The sequence below is a fragment of the Poeciliopsis prolifica genome, unplaced genomic scaffold, assembly GCF_027474105.1.
Source record: "Poeciliopsis prolifica strain line A6 unplaced genomic scaffold, Auburn_PproV2 SCAFFOLD043, whole genome shotgun sequence".
NCBI classification, from domain to species: Eukaryota; Metazoa; Chordata; class Actinopteri; order Cyprinodontiformes; family Poeciliidae; genus Poeciliopsis; species Poeciliopsis prolifica.
Window position 1 is genome coordinate 1,261,399 of NW_026562418.1, and position 21,428 is coordinate 1,282,826.

The following is a 21,428-nucleotide window of genomic DNA, read 5'->3' on the forward strand; positions in this document are numbered from 1 at the left end:
TCTTTTTGCAGTGAAACTGACCTGATTGGTCCCTGAAATGAAGGCCTTGTGCAAAAAAAACCCAAAAACCTTCAGCTTATTGCTTCTCAGCAGCAGGCGGCTTAATTTCTCTCCTAATGCGTCTCGACTGCGAGGAGGTCGTATTCGCAATGCTTGGTATTCATGGGAAAAAAATTAGAGTGCCAATAACAAGGCAGCGAGACAATGCAAGAAGCAGCGCGGCTGTTGCTCAAGGAAAAAGCAGACAGAGCTGCTTTGCATAAAACATAGCTGCTGCCTCCTTCTCTCTTCCTGCACTTTTGGTTATTCAAGCTTGAGGAGGTTTTGAACACATCTGCATATGTTAGCAGGACTCGTCTACGAAGGTCAAGACATCCCGCGGTTGCGTGTTCGCGCCTCCGTTTCCGGAGCGCAACGTCTCTGCATCCGAAGGCCACAAGGTCCTGGTGGGCGGTCTCCTGTACTGACTGTCCAGGGAGATGTAGTTGATTAGCAGGCCGAATGATGGAGAAATGCACTGAGTTATTTATTTTACTCCTTGACGTCAGCGTCAGCCGTGGAAAATTTGGAAGATTCCACCGCCGACGGACGGAGGGATCTGCTACGTTTTGGGGTTTGGGAGTTTCTTAGCACAAATTAACATCCGGCATCATTCGGGTTGTGAACGTAGACGAGGAGAGTCTACCTCGAGTCCGGAAAGTAGGCCAGCTCATTCCAAATGCTGTTTAGAAAGCAGCTAAACGAGGCTCTAAATGAGTTTTGCTCCACTGTGCAATCTGTTCTTGGGGGATGAATCACTGATGCTGTTTTCCTTGTAACCTGATTTCTCCTCCCCTCTGAAGAAAGTTCTGAGAAAAGACCTCATTAAAGCTGATAAGAAATTTGGCGAGGAAAATTTGTTAACGGACTGCTTGAAGCGTGTACAATCGTTTTGAGCGGATCAACCGCTCGGGGCAAAGAGGTCTTCCAATAATCATTTTAGCGTGAGATAATGGAAGAATTTTATAATCGAAACAAATTAAAAAAAAAAAAAAAAAAAGCATTTTAAGAACGGAATCAGCTTCGAACAAGGAGATTTAAACAAGCAAGTCGGGTCAACAAAACCTTTGTTTCTCTGCCGAGGGTGACCCAGAACAAGAGCAACGCAAGAAGCCGACGGGGCCGACTGCATGTCTCTGGGGAGCTCCGGATGTGGGTACAGAAGTCCCAGCTCGGAACATCTGCTTTGAGATGATAGATGTTACCCCTAAAAAAAGATTCAACTCCCCACAGAAAATCTGCGTCAGCAGAGTTACAGTGTCACATGACGCGAGGATGGTGGCAGCGCACCAACACCACAAAAGGCAAAACGTCTGAAGACGAATTTTTATACACCAAAAGCTTCTGGACTGTAAAAATATCCTCCTCTAAAGCAGTCAAAGTACCTCCCCCCCCCCCACCCAGGTCTCCATCTCTGATGAGAGGAAGCTGAAGATGATCTTTGAATGCTGAATGACCTAATTACACAGTTATGACTGCAGCAGAGAAATCAAGTTTTATTATCGGTGTGTCTCCACGGGGGGCGAGCTACGCACCTGCCTGGCTAATACCAGCAGAGTGATGAAGAAGATGAACAGAGACACGGAGCCCATCGTCTTCAGGTCCTTCAGGACGCCCGGTCTAGAAAAACATGTTTGAAAACCCTCGTCATTATAACGTTCACTTAGAAACTGTTCTGGTTCAATTGCAGGTGGTAAAGACGTACAATTCCAGTATAAAGTCAAAAATGTGTCCATTTGCCAACAGAAAATCACTTTTTCCTCATGGAACATTTCACCATATGGAGGTTGTGCTTGACTTTTTTCATTGTGACCGATGGCACCTAAAAAGTTACGTCAGTCTACGTTTACCTGTCAGTTTTCAAAAGTAATAACGATAACGGCAAACTCAGTCACATTTCATTTCGTTTAATTAGCCGAATGCGAATTAAATGCAACAAGCTGAGCAGAGAATCCTCAATGTGCTGTTATCCATGAAGCTCATGAATACATGCAACCTTTTCTCTGCAGTGACAAAAACCACTGGCTGTGGCCACAATAGCTACATAACACACGGAGAATGGAAATTGAACAATTGCGTCTGAATTTAAGGTTCGGTTCAGGAACAGCCTGGCAGTCGTTAGGATTAGGGAAAATGTCTGGGTTATGTGTGAATTTAGCGACTAACATGAATGGAAGGCAATGCAACAAGTCCTAATGTGAGCGATTGTGTTTGTTTGCAGAAAGAAAAGAAAAACTTACAGATAAACGTTCTTATACAGCACGATATATAAATAGTATTTCGTCCAACTGCAGATATTTGTGACCCAGAAGGTTCTCTGCAGTCGTAGTTATTTCAGTTTTGAGTTGCTGATGAAATAGTCAGCATTGCAGGAGCCTCTTTTCTTTATTTATTGTTAAAGGCAATCTGCCAATCACGTCCAGTTCTTAACTTCCTTGGACATCTGTGGACAAATGGCATAAGACACCTGTTTACAAGAACTCCTTCAGAATGTGGTCTGTTCAGTCTGATTGCAATCACATCCTAATCAGCATGATTTCATCATTATTATCTCCTTAAACCATCAAAAACCTTTCAGTTGATGCTAAAACGTTGCTTTTAGACATGCAGCAAAGCCTTTGTTTCTGGACATTTTGACAAAGTAATCCAAATATCGCACCTTTGTCTTGTCTGGAAAAAAAACAAAAGTTTCAGCAAATGTAAGACGTGAGATGCTGATTTCGCTGTTAATTGCGTTTCATTGTTTTGTTTAGGTTTCAAAACTTCAGCACATATGTCCAACTTTTCATTTTTAATGAATGACCGTGAGCCGTGGGATTTATCTGATGTCTAAACTGCAGGTTATTAATGGTGGATGCAGGGCCGGATATAGAAGGTTAAGAGTCCATTGGACCGCAGCCAGTTTTGCTGCTAGGAATACCACTGTGTCATTGATGCTGTGGGCATAAAAAGGGAGAAACTAATGGTGTGGGCACCATCCTCCTCTGACCTCTGACCCTATTGAGAACCTCTGGAGTTTCCTCAAGCAGAAGATCTGAGTCTGGGATGCAGTTCATATCAAAGCAGCAGCTCTGGAAAGGTTTTCTGACATCCTCCAAAGAAATTCAAGCTGAAAGTTTCCACAAACTCACAAGTTCAATGGATGCAAGAATTGTGCAGATGACATCAAAGAAGGTCCCATGTTAACATGTAACCATGTCTGTTAAGATGCTTTTGATTGAAATAGCTTTTAATTTTAGTACATGTGACCACTTAATGCTGCACAATCAAAGATTAAGCCCAAAGATTTTTCAAATTAACAAATGCATTTATCTAATTAACAGCACAGTATGTGAATATTACTCCAGGCAGCCACTTGTAGATCAATAATAGTTTTTTTTTACATAGTTTTAATTTGGTAGTTAGTACAAAGCTTCCTAAAACAGCCTATTTTTGTAGCATAACAACTGGAAAGACGACTCTCATGCTGAAGAATGTAATCAAGAACTTTTTTGAGCTTCTTAGTTGACTTTAACAAGCTGATTAAAATAGCGTCCATCTGTACCAGCTGATCCAAGATAATCTTCATGCTTCTAAGAACACTGCAGACTGTCAGCCTATTCCACCATATCCACCCTGCTTTCTTTTTTCTCTGTATTTTATGTTTCTATGTCTCTAAGTCGTTCGTAAATATCCTTACGAACGACTTAAATTTCTTAAATCTACTATATTTCTGACATGTTTTTTTTTTGTTTGTTTTTTTAAGCAATAATTTGGTTCTCTTTCCATTTTCACCTCCCTCACCATGGGCCTCTGGGTGCTAGGTAAACTTTGGTTCTCGTCCAGCCTAGTTTATCATGGCTATCGTTATTTTTCTTTTGTTTCTCAATGTCGTTATACTCCGCCAATAAAAGGTATGACATATTTTAAGTATAATAAAAGTAGAATATGAATTCCTAAAAATCTGAAGATGTAGATAATGTGTCAGGATTCAGGTTTATCAGGCAGCCTCGGTCCATTTCATTCTCAGTTAGCGCTTCAAAATGATTCCCTTGCGTTTGCCTGCAGCAGAAGAAACTCGCTCTTCGCGCTCACAAAGCAAGGTGAGAGAAACCGAGGAATCGAGGATTGTTTTTTTTTCCTGCCAGCTTCTCTCAGAGAAACTTTCGACAGGTTTTTTTCTTCTTCTTCTCTCCCCAGCGGTTGTCAGTCAAATGCAAAAGCCGAATCCTTCTCCATCAACACGAGCGGCATCATCTCTTTCTGCCACTCGTCATCTCCTCTTTCCAGTCGCTCCGCTCCGCTGACAGCAGAATGGGACGCTGCCAACTCCAGTTGTTCCAGTCGCTGCAGACTCGCTCATTTTAATAGGCCGGGATTAACCAACGGGGGTCACAAAGGTCAGAGAGAGACTTTGGATTTCAGTGGGATTATACAGATTTAATCAGATTTCCCATCTCTGTGATGTGGAAAGGTAGGAGGACCGGCCGGTACCTGTGCGGCTTGTCCGTGGGGTAGAGGGCTTTGTTGAATCCGTCCAGCAGGGAGGCGTGAGTCTGCAGGATGATGATGTTGTAGATCACCACGGCGACCAGCATCATCACCATCTTCAGCTCGTAGTTGATCCTCAGGAAGACGGAGCACGAGACCAGGCCCAGAATGCAGCAGTAGATGAAGTACTGGAGACGTAAAGAACAGCAGAAAACCTCGTCTGACAGGGGAAACGTTGCATGTTTTCCAGGCCGCTCAGCAGCAAACGTCAGCTTGAGTTGCTAAAAAAATGTTGTAATATAACTTTAAAGAAATTTGACTTCCAGATTTGACGCCTTGAGTTTGGGCATCCGTCTCTTTAAGAAGCTCCTGCTCTGCTAGTAACCCTTTAACAATGTTTTTACCAGCGTTGCGCTGACAAGTCGCTCATATAACAAACTCAGCCGATTCGCTGTTCAACCAGGTGTTTGCTAATTGCTGCTGGCTAGTCTGAAGGAGCCGAGTTTTAATTACACAACAAAGGACAAATCTGTCAACCAGCCGCTCCTACCGGCAGGTAAAACTTGTTTTTGTCCTCCAGGTAGTTGGACCGACTGCTGTTGGACACATTCACAGAGAGAGCAGCTGTCTGGACGTCCTCTGCAGGTCCTCCAGGATCCTCCACAAAGAACTGGACAAACAAGTCAAGGGGAGACAAGAGGGGAAACACATTGAATTTATAGGTACATCACAAATTACCTCCTGGCAATGAGTTGAGACATGCAGATCTGAGTTGCTCCTGATAGAAATGAGCAAAACACTGAATTCAAAGAGCTTGTCTGAAGGTTTTCTATCAAGCTGTCCTCCAGCCTCGTTGAAAAATCAGGTGCAGCCGGCAGCTGCTGCAAAAAAGTGTGGCACTTTCAGATAAAGAGAATTAACAAGCGATTTACTTTCAATTCTACTGCTTGCGCTGCATACTTAGCTTGTGTGAGCCAGCCGTTCTCGTAACTGATTATTTCTCATTTTTATGAGCCGATTAGCGAGAATTATCACTCGGAGAATAATCCCACCACACGGGATCGACCCCGACATACTCACAGAAAATCAACTGTGGAGCCGAGCGGCTGAGTCGCCGCGGTTATTATTGAGCTCCAGCTGGTCTGAGCGCTCCTCGTTGATCTGCTGGACGAGCGCAGACTCTGAGCCAGTCGCAGGGTCAAGTTCGCCGCTTCCTGCAGCCGTGAGGCAGCAGAGCGCAGAGACTGAGCCCCGCCGTTGGGCTCGGAGCGCTGAGTCACCGGTTCAGTCTGTTCAGCCCTGAAACTTCCATCAAGCCGTCTCTGCAGAAGCCGTGCGGAGGTTTGAAACCTGCGATTGTTTTGCGGCGCTGCCATTGTTCTTGGCTGCATCGGCTTCTCCTGCAGGTGCTCTGGCAGTCGCATTCAGTTATTTATTTATTTTTTTCTTTCTTCTTCTTCTTCTTCTTTTTTGAATTCCTTTCAAAATGCCTGATTGTCACTTGAGAAACAGCCATCTTTTTGAAAACCAGAAAAAAAAAGGTTTTGCTGCTGTTCTCAGGAGTTATGATGATTTACACCTGACGCTGCCAGCCCTGGAGCCACGCCCGTCCGCTGGCAGGAAGGAAAAATCTTCCTGTCACCATTAATTTGAGAGTGGCATGTTCCTTTCAACATATCGAAAAGAGAAACTCCTCTTTCTAGAGTACTGCTCCTCCATTCATTTTGGTGTCTTAATGAATAATTCAAAACAAAAACACTGATTTGGGTTCAAAAGTTCACATGATGTCTCATTTTACTACTTAAATTTTTTAATTATGCTAAGACGTTTTAGATCAAGTTGAATTAAATGCGAAAAATTGTTTTCAAACTAACATCGTATTGGTTGACTTTTTTTGTTTTAACATATTGATATCGGTACGATAAATAAAACGGGGCGATATTAACGACCAATACTTATTTCCATGTTTTTGCCGAGAAAATGTTGGTTGTGTGACGATGATACCGATGCGGCAAAGGATTGTGGGAAGTTTAACTGAAGCAAAGAAGCAGTGGTGGAATGGGAGAAATACAATATGTACATTGTAATACAAATTGAGCATGTGTGTCACCAAAATGATGCGTAACGTTCAAAATAATATTTAAAATGCATTTAATTTATATTTGAATAATGGCAAATATCTAAATGTATAATTAAAATACTTTGTTGTAAATATTTTACACATTTCAGAAAAAAAATCATTGTAAACATGAGGACATGAAACAAAAAAGAATCACTCATACAAGGTATACAATATATGTAAATATTGGTAATTGGTAATGCCAGCAATATTTATATTGGAAATTGATATCGGCCCAAATTCTTTTATCAGTGCATCCTTAGTTTTGTTGATAAATGGAAAAAAAAGAAATCCAAATCATTCTGGTCTTATGTTTAAAAGTTAACTGTATTATGTCATAACTGTAATATTACAATATTTGTTTAGTAGCAGAGTTCAGTTCCAGTGAAGTAAAATTACAATGGTGTTAAATCATGAATGTTCCTAAACAGAACCTGACTAGCAAATTTATGTCTCCGTTTAAAAAAAAAGAAATGTTCAAGTCAATTCAGCATCTGTATTGGATCAGTTTCAGCCAGTACTGAACCTCAGTACTGGCTAAAAAAACGTGGATCGGTGCATCCTTAGTGAAAATCCAAATTTTTGAGTTGAATTTATCTTACAAAAGAAAAAAAAAAGAACAGTTTATATTCATGATTACGTATTCAGATTCATCAAGACACAAAACGCTGTATTTAAACTTATGACATCAACGGTGGATTTGAAGAACCGTCGATAAAGTTCTCAACTATTCAACATTCTTGCTGTTAGAACAACGGTGCAAAGGCCAAACGGAGGAGTTCTGCTCCTACTGGGTAGGAGATATCTGATCTGCCTCCAACTCTGCATTAGTTATCTGTGATTATTTTTGCTGGTAACGCTGCAGTGTTTGACTTTATAAAACCGAACCCACGGTTTATTGCGTTTTTTTTTTTTTTTTGCTGCTATAAATACCACACAGGCCAACACTTTATCTGCAGCTGCTTGCTGATCATGCACACACCCACGAGTCACAAGAAGACAAACTACATTCGCAACATTTTCTACCCGGCCGGGCTCACCATATTGAACACAGCCATCACCAGTATGAGAGCCGTGGTCGTCATGGTGAGGACCAATCGCAGCCAGGGGTTGTTGGTGACGATGATGCGAGAGGAAGCCGGGAGCCATGGCAGAGAGCAGAAGGACCCTTTCCCTCCCTGCTGTGGATCCAAGGAAACAGCAGGAGTGACTCAAAGATGCAGGGGGGGAAGGAGGAAGCAGTGGACAAACTTCCAGCATATTTATTTCAAATAATATCAGCAATGTACACTCAAAAACAAAATCAACCCTAAAAATTATGATATAAAACACACAGAATGCAACAGATGCATATAAATTAGTAAAATGAGACAAAACTAACTTACAAGAAGATATAGGAGCTTGTTTTGAGTCAAGAATTTCTCAAGGTTGATGAAAAGGTTCTAGTTAAATTATTTCACTTACAAGATTTTTTCTGTTACAAGTGGAAAAATCTGCAAATGAAACAAGCATTTTTTACTCTTTGGTGTCAATATTAAGGAATTATTTACTTTAAATGAGCTTTTATGTCTTGCTGAAAACTTACTCATGAGTTCGTTTTGTCTCATTTCAATATTTAGGTCACTATAAGCCAGACCAAAATGCCTATTACTCCCACTGTTAAGCTTGGTGGAGGATCTATGATGCTGTGGGCCTGTTTCACTCCCAAAATCTTTTTGGAACGGCGCTGCGACATAAAACTCTTTGAAATAAACTAATAACTGATCATAAATCAACTGATTCAAATTGATATTATTTTTAATTTCCTTTATCCTCCCACCTTGGAAACTGTCTCTCCAGTGGACGCCGTGCCTTCCCTCGGCTCATGTGGTTCGAAAGGACGTTTTCCGAGAAGACGCCTTTGATGGCAGCGAGCGCGTAATGAACTCTTCCACAGGCGAACAGAGAATGTTCTTTAGCGATTATGCGCCCGGTGGCGCGGAGATAAAACACGCGCCCGCTGTTTTGAGACGTGCCTCCTCGTTGGCCAATTAGCTGCTCTTCCAGCAGTGACTGTTAAATTGATTTACAAACCCATCAAACCTGATTTCTTTTTTTTTTTTGTTCCCGCCTCCCATTTCTAATTAAACAGAATACGAGTCCGACTCCTGGATCAGGACAGGCCCAAGGTTATTGGTTATCCTCCCAGCAATTAAAACTGACCCACTTACTGGGTGATACTACTCTCCTCGGCAGTGGAGCCCCGGAGACGGGTAACCGTGTCAGCATGGAAATAACCACCGTCGCTCTCCTCCAGCTGGATGAGAAGCAGCTTTGACATGATTTAATTTAATACAAAGACAACAGTTGTTAAATGTTCAAATGTGCCTCCGAACTAGTCTCAGTAATTGCTCCGATACGGAAAATTAGGATGGTTTAGAAAATACAACTTATTAAAAAAAAATGCTTGGAAATGTTCCATGGACCCAAGACGTTTTACTTGGCAAGCTTTATATTTAGCGTCAAACTAAACATTTACTGTGCTTACTAAACATTTGGCGTCAAACTTCAGCTCTAACCGAGATATTTAGCTAGCGAGCTCCATATTTGACTTCAAACTAAACATGTAGCTTGCTAGCTTATTATTTTTGTTTAAAGGAAACTATCTAGCTAGCAAGCTAATATTCTGAGCTAAAACTTAAGCTGTAACCTAAATGTTTAGCTGGCAAGCTGTAAATTTAGCTTCAAACGGACTACTTAGCATAAATATTTAACTTCAGAATTACCTTTAACCTTATTGAGCTAGCAGCCTCTGTACTTAGCTTCAAACCAAATGTTGCTTGTTAACTTCATACTCAGCTTGGAGCTGAATATGTTCCTGGTTTCCTAACTAAATATCTACTAATTCAGAGTTTAACTAAAAAAAAAAAAAAAAATGTTTTAAGCAGTTATTGTAAACAACTAGCAATTCATAAACTCATAGGAGGCAAGCCTGTCAAAATTGAGCTGATTGTCCTCCAGTCGTCTTTTCTTGTCTCTCACAGCAGTTTCCAAAAACTCACAGTGACGGCCAAATAATTCATGAAAGCCCCAGGTTTTGTCTCACGACGGTACAAAACTGTGGCGTGTCCAGAAGCGACGTTTGACTTAAAGGCTTTTGAGCCAACATGCTCAGTGATTTCCACAGTTCCAAAAGACCAGATATGGAGATTGGCGGAGAACGCATGAAATCATTTATTCATGAGACACTGCTCTTTGGGGCTCTCAGTCTCTGAATGAATACAGAGCAGATTTCTTCATATGCCGCATCCAGTGGGCGGACTTCTCACACGTTCAGTAAATCTTCAGATGGCAGCGATAAAGATATCACGTACGTGAACTAACTACGCGAATCCACATTTGCAGAACGAGAGAGGAGAAACCGTAAACATGCAACGCAAACGGTGGCATACGAAATTACTCAGACGGTCTGCACACTTTCAGAAAACTGCAACCATGCAGAAACACCGAGTTCCTTCAAATTAAGACAAAAAATCCACCTTTTTAAGAGTTTCCTTTGATCAGTGGCAACTGGCGCATTGATCAATACATCGATATATTTGTCTGATGAACGTTTTTGTAAAAATGTCCATCGTCGTTTCATAATTAGCTACTGTATGATGTTTTATAGTGAAAAACACTTTGAACTGCCCTGTCGCTGAAATGTGCAATACAAATAAACTTGATTGATTAACTGATTGATTAAAATAAATGGGAATGAAAACAAAGTCCTCAATTCTGTTGATGCACAAGGATGTGTGTGAGTTTCAAAGACCAAACTTTCTAGTACAGACTAGATTGTGGGAACCAACTGCTTTTGGATTAAGCGTTGTTGTGACTTGAGTTCAGATTATGTTCAGGTTTATAAGGAGGCATGGTGACGGTCCCCAGGGTAACGTCAGGGTTAGGTTATATAAAGTCGATGTAAAGTCCTGGTAAAGACAGTGGAGAATAACATGTGTGTGTGTGTGTGTGCGTGTGTGTGCGTGTGTGTGTGTAGTCAGGCAAAGACCGAGCAAACCCACCAGAATGTGACCAGCGAAGCAAAGGAGGAGGATCAAAGCCAACAGCAGGAACGTCAGGCCGAATGAAATCCCCAGCACAGCAGTTCTGCAACACAAACACACTCAGCAGAGCCGCATAACCGTGATGAAGTTTCTACTGCTCTGTGTCAGAGCTGCAATCCATTCACAGTAATGGGACATAACAGGAAGTTTTAGGGCATCTCCGGATCTCCGGAAACAAAGCTTTCAGTACGGAGGGTTTTTTTTCTTTTAAGCATAAATACAGCTGGGCAGAAAATTAAATACGACTCTCATAAAACGGATGAGGTAACGTCTCGACGTCGCGGAGCAATGTAGCGGCACGGGGGGAGAGAGGCAAAAAAAAATGTGAAAATCAATGGCCTCTCAGAAGTGGAATTACACCTTTGGCTCAGAGAAGCGGTAAATTAGCACGACCGCGAATTTCTGTCCTCGCTGTGGAAGCGGCGCCGCGCTTTTGATTCACCTGATCTGCAATCACTGGCAGACATGGTGCCCTTTCATCTCCCATCGGCTTTTTAAACATTCTGCCTCTTGCTCCCCCGTCTCTTTCATTTCAGCCGGGTCCCCGGCGATGAGACAGCTGGCGTCAAATGGCTTTTGCGCATCAGCGTGCCACCGCAGCTGGAGGCGGCTCGACGCTGCCGGCGGAGTGCGCCGTGCGAGTCGAGTGAAAGGGACCAAAGACTTACTTGGGCAAGACGAGGATCTGCACCACGAATATACAGCAGAATATGAGGCAGGCGCAGGTGACGTAGTACTTGAAGGCAGGTAAGGTGGTGGATCTGTACTGTTGAGAGAAGATAAATATGAGAAAATGCTTCTGGGGTGAAGCAGAATGCAACCAAGAAGGAATAAACAGAGGCTGTTTTGTTGAGATTTTATGTAGACCAACAGATCAGGCAATAAATAAAATCCTGTACAAAAGTCACTTAATTAGCAACCAGAGTCCTGCTGGATGTAACTCAACCTCAGTTTCAGTCTAGCTGGTCTGTAAAGACCTTGGCGGCTCTTTAATGCCTGATCGATCGATAGGCTCAGTTCGATTTGGGACCAAGATTGCAGCATTTGCTACATTTTCATCTGCTGCGGTTCGCTGTGTAAAACAAGCCAAACCCTTTGAGGAACCTGTTCACTCCCTTTGCCTGTGGGGGCGCAAAACCAAGGACTGCTGAAGGAAATGATATGAAAACCTCAGAAGGCAAGAGTGCAACTTCCTGCTCTGACAGATGTGAACAGGGTTTATAGCGTTTGTAGGTTTTCGCTTATCTTACTGGCAAAAGATTACACGCTATTTCTCCCGTTAGTTTTAGACGAGTGTTTGTTTTGGCTGTATTTACCCAGAATGCCCTGCGCTATAGCTCATGGTCTCGGGTCCAAATTTCAACCATACATGCTTTCGAACTGCACTAGAGTTCACTTCAACTGAAGTGAACTCTAGTGCAGACTAAAGTTTGCAGTTTGATCCAAATCAGAGTTTGATTGTATGTTCACACCTCCCCAAATGAGCCAGACTTTCCAGGCATTTGCCTGGAAAGTCTGATTAGTCTGATAGAGTTTGATTAAAGCAGATGAAGCACTCTCATACAACATGGAAGATAGGGTAACAACTTTAAAGCAGTGTTATTACAAAATCTGTTCAATGCGTCCAGGGTAATTCTGGAGCAGGTGATAATGCTTCTTTGTGCATTGAGGATGCAGTGATTTTTCCCCAAAAGAGCTCTCCAGTTCAGCACCAGACTGATGCATGTCGTGGGAAACATCGTCCGACAGTGATGCTGTATCTGGCAGAACTCTTTAATCTCCCACTTTCACCTATTGACTCAGGAAAAAAAGTTGGTTTCCTCCCAACTCGCGATCACGGTCTATTTTATGTTGGTCTCACAAATAAAATCCCACAAAGTAACGTCTCATTTTGTGAATGTAACACAGCAAAGTATGAAACGAATTCAAGAGGTTTTAATACTTCAGCAAAGGCACTGCGGTCATTTTTTCGAAACGCGCCTAAAATTCAACAAAAGAGGAGCAGAAACAACCTGAAATGTTTACAAGGACGACGACAACAACAACAACGTCAGGACAAAGTTTCAAAGTGGGAAGACAAAGTTGATCAGAGACTTTGACAAGCCTGCAGAGTCTCTGTGACAAACTGTCTTTTCTATTCCACATTATCCCATTGATTTGTTTCCCCGGTGGATCGAGCTGTCGTGTATGCTTTCGCCTACCTCCTTCTCCAGCGCTTTGTTGTGAAAGAACAATGAGATCCTCTGGATGTCCTCAGACTTCAGCCACTGTCTGGAAACACAATGGGAGCAGACAGACCACGGGACGGCGAGTCATTCCTCCTGACGCCTTATTTACCAGCCGAGACGCTGTAGGCGGTGGGGCTTTCACCTTGATTTGGTCTCAGGAGGAACTAGCCTCAGTGAGTTTGGTAACTTTCCCCCGGGAGAGGACAGGCGATAACGGTGGATGTTAAGAAGAAACTTGCAGTCCCTCGTGTGACCATATCAAGCACAAAACTACACTGATGAGCTGCACTATTGGAAATAATTTCTCTTTGTGTTGCCTAAAATATCTCTGCAGCCATCGTGGTTCATCTGGTGTTTTCTTAGTTCAAATAAATGAAATAAGGCAAAACTAACTTATCCGTCACTTTTTAGCAAGATATAGAAGTTTGTTTGAAGTCAACAATTTCTTAATTTTGATGAAAAAGCACTAAATCTATTGGCAGATTATTTCATCAGCCAATGAAAGTAGCACTATCTTATCAATATCAAGGAATTATCGACTAAAAACAATCTCCTATTTATTGCTGAAAAGTTACTTGCACATTAGCTTTGTTTTTTTCAAGTGGACTAAGATATTGAAACTTGAAACTGGGAAAAAATGACCAGGTAAGATGTTTTGTTTTTGCAGTGTGGTGGTTCAGAATAAAGTAACATCCACCCTCTAGCAGCTACAATCAATACTAAATAGTTAATATTCTCCAAAATGTTGCATTTGTGTGGTCCAGTTCATGTTTTAAAATGTCGTTTGATTTTTTTATTTTTTTTTTGCTGTTTGCAGATTCATTAGATTGAGTTTCTGCCTGGACACATTTTGGTTGAGAGTAAAACTCGGACTTGTTGACATGAAATGTTTTCCTGTTCAGAAAGAGATATCGACTTTCAGCTTCCATTGCATTTATCTTTTATCTGTATTTTTATATCTTTAATCAGGCTTGATAAACAGGAGGGTTTCTCGGCAGGCTTACTTCTGTGAGTTGATGCCATCGATGGTGCGAATCATTCGCTCGTTGAGTTCTTCCTCGAATCTTTTTCTCTGAGATTTGGATCTTCGGTTAAAGGGAAACAAGAACACAACGAAAGCAGAAGAAAAAGATGAGAAACGTCAACAAACGTCAGCGTATTTCACGTGACTGACCAACAATCACGCTCAAGCGTGTGTTTGAAAAGCAGAAACTCCAAACTGCGGCGTGTGCCTTGAGCAGGAGTGACACCTCTCTCACCTTTCTCTTCTTTGGAAGTAGTACTGCCCCATAGGAACGTCCTGGAACGTGAAACGTACTCGCTGTGAGCGCCGGGCCTCTGGGTGAGGCGGAGACAAAAACGGACGCGGCTCACTCACTCTCGTGTTGATCTTGCCGTTGTCGGCCGTCATGCTGTCTCGGTGGTGGAGGTTGGCAAAGGGCTTGGCCGCCCCCCAGGACTCCAGGTAGCGGGTCATCCGGACGGACGCCCTCATCTTCCCCCCGTCCAGAGACGGTCGGGAGCGCACGCCCAGCAGCGGGCTGTGCCTCTCCATCTGAGGACGACATTAAAAAAAGAGGAAACCCGACAGGTGAAAATGCACCGATTCTGTTCGCGTAAAAGCGAGAAGGACAGTGAGCCGGGAGAGGGGTGGGGGGACGTTTGAAGACTTCCACACCTTCCGCTCGCCTGTCAGTGTTTTCGAGCCACTTGAAACACTTTTTTTCAGCGGCGAGCGACGCAGCGGCCGGCGTTTATTTTGGCGATGAGTGTTTTTCTGCTAACAAAGAGAGCTCCACTCGAGTTGAATCTGCAGAGGATTAAGAGCCGCACCTCGGGCGATGCATTTTAATTGCTCTCAAACAAACAGATACACACACACACACACACACACACACACACACACACACACACACACACACAAAAGTCCGGCTGAGGCTATTTTCAGCTCTAACAGTGATGCTTAATGACAGTGACAGCAGAGATGACACCTTCTGTGGTGCAGGCACCATGTTTGGACTGGGCTCAATGAAAATGTCAGAGAGCACCTGCAGCCTGATACTTATTAGAATATTGGAAGAAAAAAGAAAACAAAAAGCTCATGTGCAAAACTCTACTGATCACAGTGGCGACATTTTGGCGTAGAAGAAGGAAAAGACGAACGTACGGCGCGTAAATAAACTGAATGCATTGGATTAAATAGAGGGCGAACAGAGACCGCCTGAAGGAGGCAAAAAGGTTTTCCTGCTCATTATTTAGAGAGAGAGAGGGAGAGGAAAAGAAAGTGTCCATTTTGGTCAATTTACGCTCCGGTTAAAGCTCCATTTTTTTATTTATATATATATATTTTTTTGTCTGTTGCCAAGCCAAACAATCTGAGCGCGCTCTGGATGTCAGGAGAATTATTTATAAAGAGAGAAAAAAAAAGCAAAGTTCTCCACAGACGGTTCACAGAAGAGTCAGGTCCTTTAAATATCCCCAATCAGACCTTAATGTCCTGTTTTGTCAGGAGGAGCTGCACAATGTCACAATCCTCTCACTGCGCCCGCGGCGGAGTGCGCACTCGTAAACATAATCCTCTCTGAGCCGAGAGACTGACCAAACACCTGCCAGCATTTGATAACATTTAGTCACTGCTACACTCCATTATTTTTCCACTACTTGACAATGTCTGTGTTTATTAGCGGCGCATCCGGGAGCAGGAGGAAGGGGTGGAGACGATTTTTCTGGGTTAACCTTGACCAGGGTGCCCAAATGTGCAGAGGGGGATTGTGGGGTTTTTTTTTGTGGGCTGTTTTGTCTTGTCATAATTACCCAAAACCGTGAAATTACAGCACAATGTAAAGGTTTGCAACATTTTATCACATCACAGCCACACGAGTTCATCTGTTTTATTGGGCTTTTACGTAACCATGGAAAGCAAAGCTTTTGCCCCGGAGCAAGAAAATATTGCTCCGGGCCGGAGCCGCAAATGAAGAAGGGAAAGAAGAAGAGAAAAAAGGTTTTATGTAACCAAAAGATGAATAATTTCAAAAAATAGAAATACTGAACTAAAATGTTTTTTTTTTTATTTCTGCTGAATGAGTCCTTAGTTCTGAAAAATGAAATGAAGCCCTTGGTTTTGGATTGATCTAAAAACCAAGGGCTTTTAGATACCAAGTCGGCATCGGATCGATATCAGCTGATCGTCGCTTTAGTGTCAGAGTCAGCTTTGAAATTGCATCTTATTTTTGTTCCTTGGTGACTCAGCTCCGCCTCAAAAAAAGATTTTGTTTTGATTTGCTCTCAAATTCTATATTTTTTTTGTATTTTGTTTGTCCCAGAAGTTATTTCCGATGAACGACAATATTGTTGTTTTGTTACCGTTGAACATTGAACACTGGAACTTTGGTCATTTTTGACTGTATGAAGTTTCACTTTTTCCAATTCTCAAAGTTTTTTTTTTTTCATTTTTTACATCGTCTTTTGTATTTACGTGCAACAACACAAAAACACACAGCAGAATAAATCTGCATGGAGGTAGTTAGATATTTTTATAGATATTATATTTATATATTTATATTTTTTAGATATTTTTGTTTCCTTCACCGGAGATAATTAGTCTTCCAGTCATTTATGTTCATTGTTACAGGTTAAGACTTGTGACAGTGGCAGGTGAGCCACCGGATCCAGGCGGCGGCTCCTCACCTTGGGGTTGATGACCAGGTGGGTGACCACATTGTGCTCTTTCAGGTAGGAGTCTCTGCTCTGTCCGTCTCCGGGCTCCACCTTGTATGAGCCTTTCAGGTGCTCCAGCGTCACAGAGGAGATGTGGACCCGCCTGGGGAAGAGTGAGCGGACACATAATGAGAGGCGAAGTTCCTGCGTCACCGTGCTGCTGACAGCTTTTATAAACAAAAAAACAACACAAAACAAAAGAAAACAGGTTATTTGCTCGCCGGCTTTCGAAGCACTCCGCCTGCAGTTCTCCCTTTTCGTCTCTGTTTGTTACCTTTGCATGCACAGTTAGGAGAAGATGGAAATACATTTCATTTTTACTTTTTCAGCCGATGTGGGTTTTTGTTTTATTATTATTATTTTTTTTTTCTCCCCTCCAAATACCTCTTAGCAGGAGACAAACCATTAGCAGCCCGGTGAGACAACACTGAGAGCTTATTTTCAGAGAAGCGAATACCGACCCACCGGCCAATTTTCACAAGCTTGTTACAGCGCCAGGCAGGCAGACCTAATGGCGACATAACTAATGCAGAGCTGCTTAGTCAACTGAGGTAGCTATAATTTACTAAAATGCTATAATAGGTGTAATTATAACAGACTTGTCTGATGTTCCAAGTCTCACTGGAAGTGCGTTTGTCCTTCAGGGGCCACTGTAACGCTTTCACAGTAACCACCAACAAACACTGCTGTGAAATTACTGCGTCCGTTTGAGGAATCTCACCCCGGCACTCCTCCCGCCTCCATGTGATTGGCCAGCGTGACGTCGTGCGACCACACGTCGTACTGCCACTTGCGGAGGCCGATCACGCCGCAGAGGACGTTCCCGGAATGGACCCCGACGCGCATGTTGATGTCCACCCCGGTGGCGTCGCGGACCTTCCTGTGGACAGGGGCACGGGGGACAGAGCAGAGACGGACCTCTGTTTTCACCAGAGGGTGACATCCAAGGAGAGGACGACTCGTGTGTTCGAGTCCCCTTCATGCTGCAACCACAGACTTCAATGTGTTGTGTTAGAACTTTGGTTCTGTACGTCTCTCGGGGCTCTAATCAGTTCGTCTTTGGAAAAATCTCAGACGATACGGTCGGCCACCTAAACTGGCAGGATCAAATTAATTAGAGACAACCCCATCCACTAAAGTTGATCGTCAACTGCAATGGAGGAACCCTTGAACCGTGCAGACTATACGGCTGAGTCGGGTCGAACCGCACTGTGACTGTGTAGTGGAAAGGGGATTATTAGCCGTGTGCTTAAAAACATCCAGCTAAAGTTACAATGGAATACAACCCACTTCACAATTATGCACTATTTTGGTCTGACAAATAAAGTCCAAATACATTACAGTGAAGTGTGTGGCTGCAACAAAATAGCTCAGGGTGTGTGAACCCTTCTGCAAGGCTTTGAAAGCAGTCCTGATAAATTAAGAAAAAAAACACATCAGAGGCCAAAGTAGACCACAGTTTGAGTCCACACCAAACAGAAGCAGTTTTGTTTTTGTCCGCAATCTAATTAAAATCAGTTGGACAATTAAAAAAAAACAACAACAGTAAAATCCACAAACTGATTTGTAATTGTGTGGAGTAATTGCCGACTGTAATTAAAGGTCAGCGCTGGCACATCTGTCCGTCAAAACAATACACATCTCTATGCATGAGCGAGAGACGGAGAGAGCAAGAAAACAGGAAACGACAAACACGTAAAGCGCCATGTGCACTCGTCTGCTTGGATCGTTACTGTTGGTTCAGAGGCTTATCGTGTTGAATTCACCCTGTGTTTAAACAGAGCTGCAATTAAATATGGCATTCCTTCTGCTCAATCTGTTTAACAGGCGCGTGTTTGTTTGTGTTTGTGGAGGAGAAGAAGGAGGAGGAGAAGAAGAAGAAGAGTGAGGAGCGGGAGAGCGAAGGGGTGGTGTTGGTGGTGGTGGGGCGGGGGGTGGAATTGGTGTTTTACTTGATGGCCTCACACATATCCAGGCCCATCTTCACGCAGTTCCTGGCGTGGTTCGGCAGCGACTCCGGGAGGCCGGACACGCAGTAGTAGCAGTCGCCCAGGATCTTGATCCGCATGCACTCGTTTTCCTTAAAGGAGGAGTCAAACAGACCGCACCCGCGTTGATTAGACGTCGCTATTAGTGGCCGGCATTTCGTCTCACCCCTCACTTCCACTCGGCGCTCGCACTCTCGCAGTCAAATCCACGAAGCCTGAAAAATCAGTCGCCCACACGCACAACACATTAGCTCTTATTCCACATGTGGGGTGAGTAACCGCTCACCGTTGGAGCTTTCATTTTATTTTATTTTTTGTTTTGTTTTATGTAACTGCAGCTTCAGGAGGAGATAGTAGCTGGACACAAAGCTCAGGAAGCCTGACTCAACTTATAGCTGAGCACCCATGAGACTGGCATTCACTGTGGGCATCCTGCGCACACACACACACACGCACACCCACACCCACACACACACACACACACACACACACACACACACACAGACTGGGCTCGGAGAGCAGACGATAACAAGGCCCAAATGGCTTTTGGTCGTAAAAAGAAATTGTCGCCTCGGCTGTTTTATGATTAGTCCAGTGCAGTCGGATAAGCTAAAACATTCTGACCGGACCCAGCCGGTCCAGAGTCGACCCCTCATTCCCCCACCCTGAAGAGGGTAAATCATGGATACGGAGATTGAATAATGGGTTAATAGAAACAAAACCCACTTGATTCAGCCTGAAACATCCACTATTTTAAAATGTCCATTCGGTGCATATTTTGGATCTAAAGTCGTGGTTCGCTACGTTTCCAATATATTAAAGCACATTTTTTTCTTATGTGCTTTTTTTTCTCATTAGTTTTTTTTTTTTTTACGTGAACAAATAAAGTTAAAATAATCCGACAGTAATTTAACTATATCAGCATGCCGATACAGAACTGAGTGAACATCTGGTTACCAGCTGCTCCTGAACGCACCACGGAAGAACAACTGTTGGGAAAACTGACTTCTGGTCCGCATGTCTGAGACTTGGAAAAACTCATGATGCATTCGGATCTGGTTGATTGCAACAGGCAGCTGGATTTGGACTTTAGCCTGTTTTCCTCAGTACCAGTGATGTTTACATTCAGCTTGTCACAGTTTGACATGAGAACATTTAGCAATTAAAGCTACTTAATTTACATCAAAAAGCACTTTTTTTTCAATGTCGATGAGAACAAAACTTTAACCTTCCCCGATAGACGTCCCAAAAGCGTGTGTGTTCTGTCACACTCCTCCAACTCAAGCTCTTAAAACCTCAGTCTGCGAATAAATCTTCATCAAATCCTTACATTTCACTCATTTGACTGGAAAACAGACATGCAGGTGTGTGATATGAAGCTGTTTTACCTTCGCGATCTGGTCAAATTTGCCAAACAGCTCGTTCAGCATGTGAACAAGCTCGCCAGGGGAGCAGTCACTGGCCAGACGAGTGAAGCCCACAATGTCGGCGTAGAGGATGCTGCAGAAAGTAGAAACCAACAACGCATAGCGGCGTTATGAAAACGTGTTTTATGTGTTTCAGTGGCTTATTTTCAGAAACAGTCATTATTTGGGTTGATTCTTATGGGATGAAAGACAATAAACCCCCCAAAAACCAGCATGTTTACACTTTTTGGCAAGATTTGAATAAAGATTCTCACTTGGCGAACTGAAACTAAGGGATGAGACAAACCAAAGAAGAAGGGAACTCTTCAGCTAATGCCTCAACATCAAGCGGCAGCTCTGGTGACTGGGGCTGCGGTTGTTGTTTGTGAGCATAAAGTTTTTCTGACAGGCAAATGTCTCGTTTTGCTATTTCTCTTGTTTCCTGTGTTAGGGCATAATATCTGCTGATGTCACTTCGTTAAATCAAACCAACATTATACGACTCATAAATAAATATTCCACTGCCAAAACACACAACATTATGAAATATATTTTTTGGTCTCATTTGTAGTGCTAATATCTTTGGACACTTTAAATAACTTGCAAGTAACTTTTTAGCAAGATACATTAGCTTTTGTTTAGTCAGTAATTCCTTAATATTGATTGAAAAAAATGCTTTCATTGGAAGATTATTTCAGCTTTTTCACATTATATTTCAACATTAAGGAATAATTAACTTACAAGCTTTGTTGCCTATATTTTGCTGAGAAGTTGCTCATTAGTCAGTTTTGTCTTATTTCAACTGAACTCAGATATTTTCATCGGAAACTAGACCAAAAATACTTGGCAAGATGTTGCGTTTCTGCAGCGTGTGAGTCTTTAATAGCCGTATGTTGCTGCGTGTCACTCTGAATCATTTTCTGCTTCTCTTAGAAGAGCGAATGAAACGTCGGAACCGGTGAACGTTTTGTTGCCGCCATTTCGGACCGTTTTAGAGCAGCTCGGTCATCATCTGTGGCTTAAACCAGACGACACTCCACAAATCCAGCTTGTCGTCAAAAAATAAATAAAAAAGAGCTCGAGCAGAAGAAAAAGCGTGTTAGGCAGCGTAGATCCCAATAAAAGCAACACAGACGTGTGTGTGTGTGTCCTTGAGTCCTTGAGTGTCTGTTCCACGTCCTGAAATGAAATTGGCTTCCTCTCCCCGCTGGACCATAGGAGAATTTGTTATTAGTGGAGGAATAATAGCGAGATAAACGCGAGGACACTTCGCTTTCACCCATAAACCCAGCTGAGGCTGGAGTTGGACAGAAATACAGCCTCTTGAGTAAAGCTCTGGGATGACGTAAAGAAAAAAAAAAAAGGTTTTCTGGGGA

The 21,428-nt window shown here is 42.8% G+C and overlaps 1 protein-coding gene across 2 annotated transcripts in view; it reads right to left on the reverse strand.

Annotated features, from left to right (window-relative positions):
* adcy2b (adenylate cyclase 2b (brain)) overlaps positions 1 to 21,428 on the reverse strand; it is a 56,947-nt gene that overhangs the window by 7,425 nt on the left and 28,094 nt on the right. The window contains exons 6-19 of one of the 2 annotated variants that reach the window (XM_055055920.1): positions 20,035 to 20,146; positions 18,611 to 18,738; positions 17,380 to 17,538; positions 16,629 to 16,761; positions 14,320 to 14,496; positions 14,201 to 14,241; positions 13,946 to 14,026; positions 12,915 to 12,984; positions 11,382 to 11,479; positions 10,672 to 10,756; positions 7,669 to 7,806; positions 5,060 to 5,179; positions 4,513 to 4,697; positions 1,575 to 1,659 (exon numbers count right to left, since the gene is read on the reverse strand). In XM_055055920.1, coding sequence (XP_054911895.1) covers positions 1,575 to 1,659; positions 4,513 to 4,697; positions 5,060 to 5,179; positions 7,669 to 7,806; positions 10,672 to 10,756; positions 11,382 to 11,479; positions 12,915 to 12,984; positions 13,946 to 14,026; positions 14,201 to 14,241; positions 14,320 to 14,496; positions 16,629 to 16,761; positions 17,380 to 17,538; positions 18,611 to 18,738; positions 20,035 to 20,146 — 1,612 coding nt within the window. Of the gene's footprint in view, positions 1 to 1,574; positions 1,660 to 4,512; positions 4,698 to 5,059; positions 5,180 to 7,668; positions 7,810 to 10,671; positions 10,757 to 11,381; positions 11,480 to 12,914; positions 12,985 to 13,945; positions 14,027 to 14,200; positions 14,242 to 14,319; positions 14,497 to 16,628; positions 16,762 to 17,379; positions 17,539 to 18,610; positions 18,739 to 20,034; positions 20,147 to 21,428 lie in introns of both variants that reach the window. The other variant, XM_055055919.1, reaches the window with a different exon arrangement.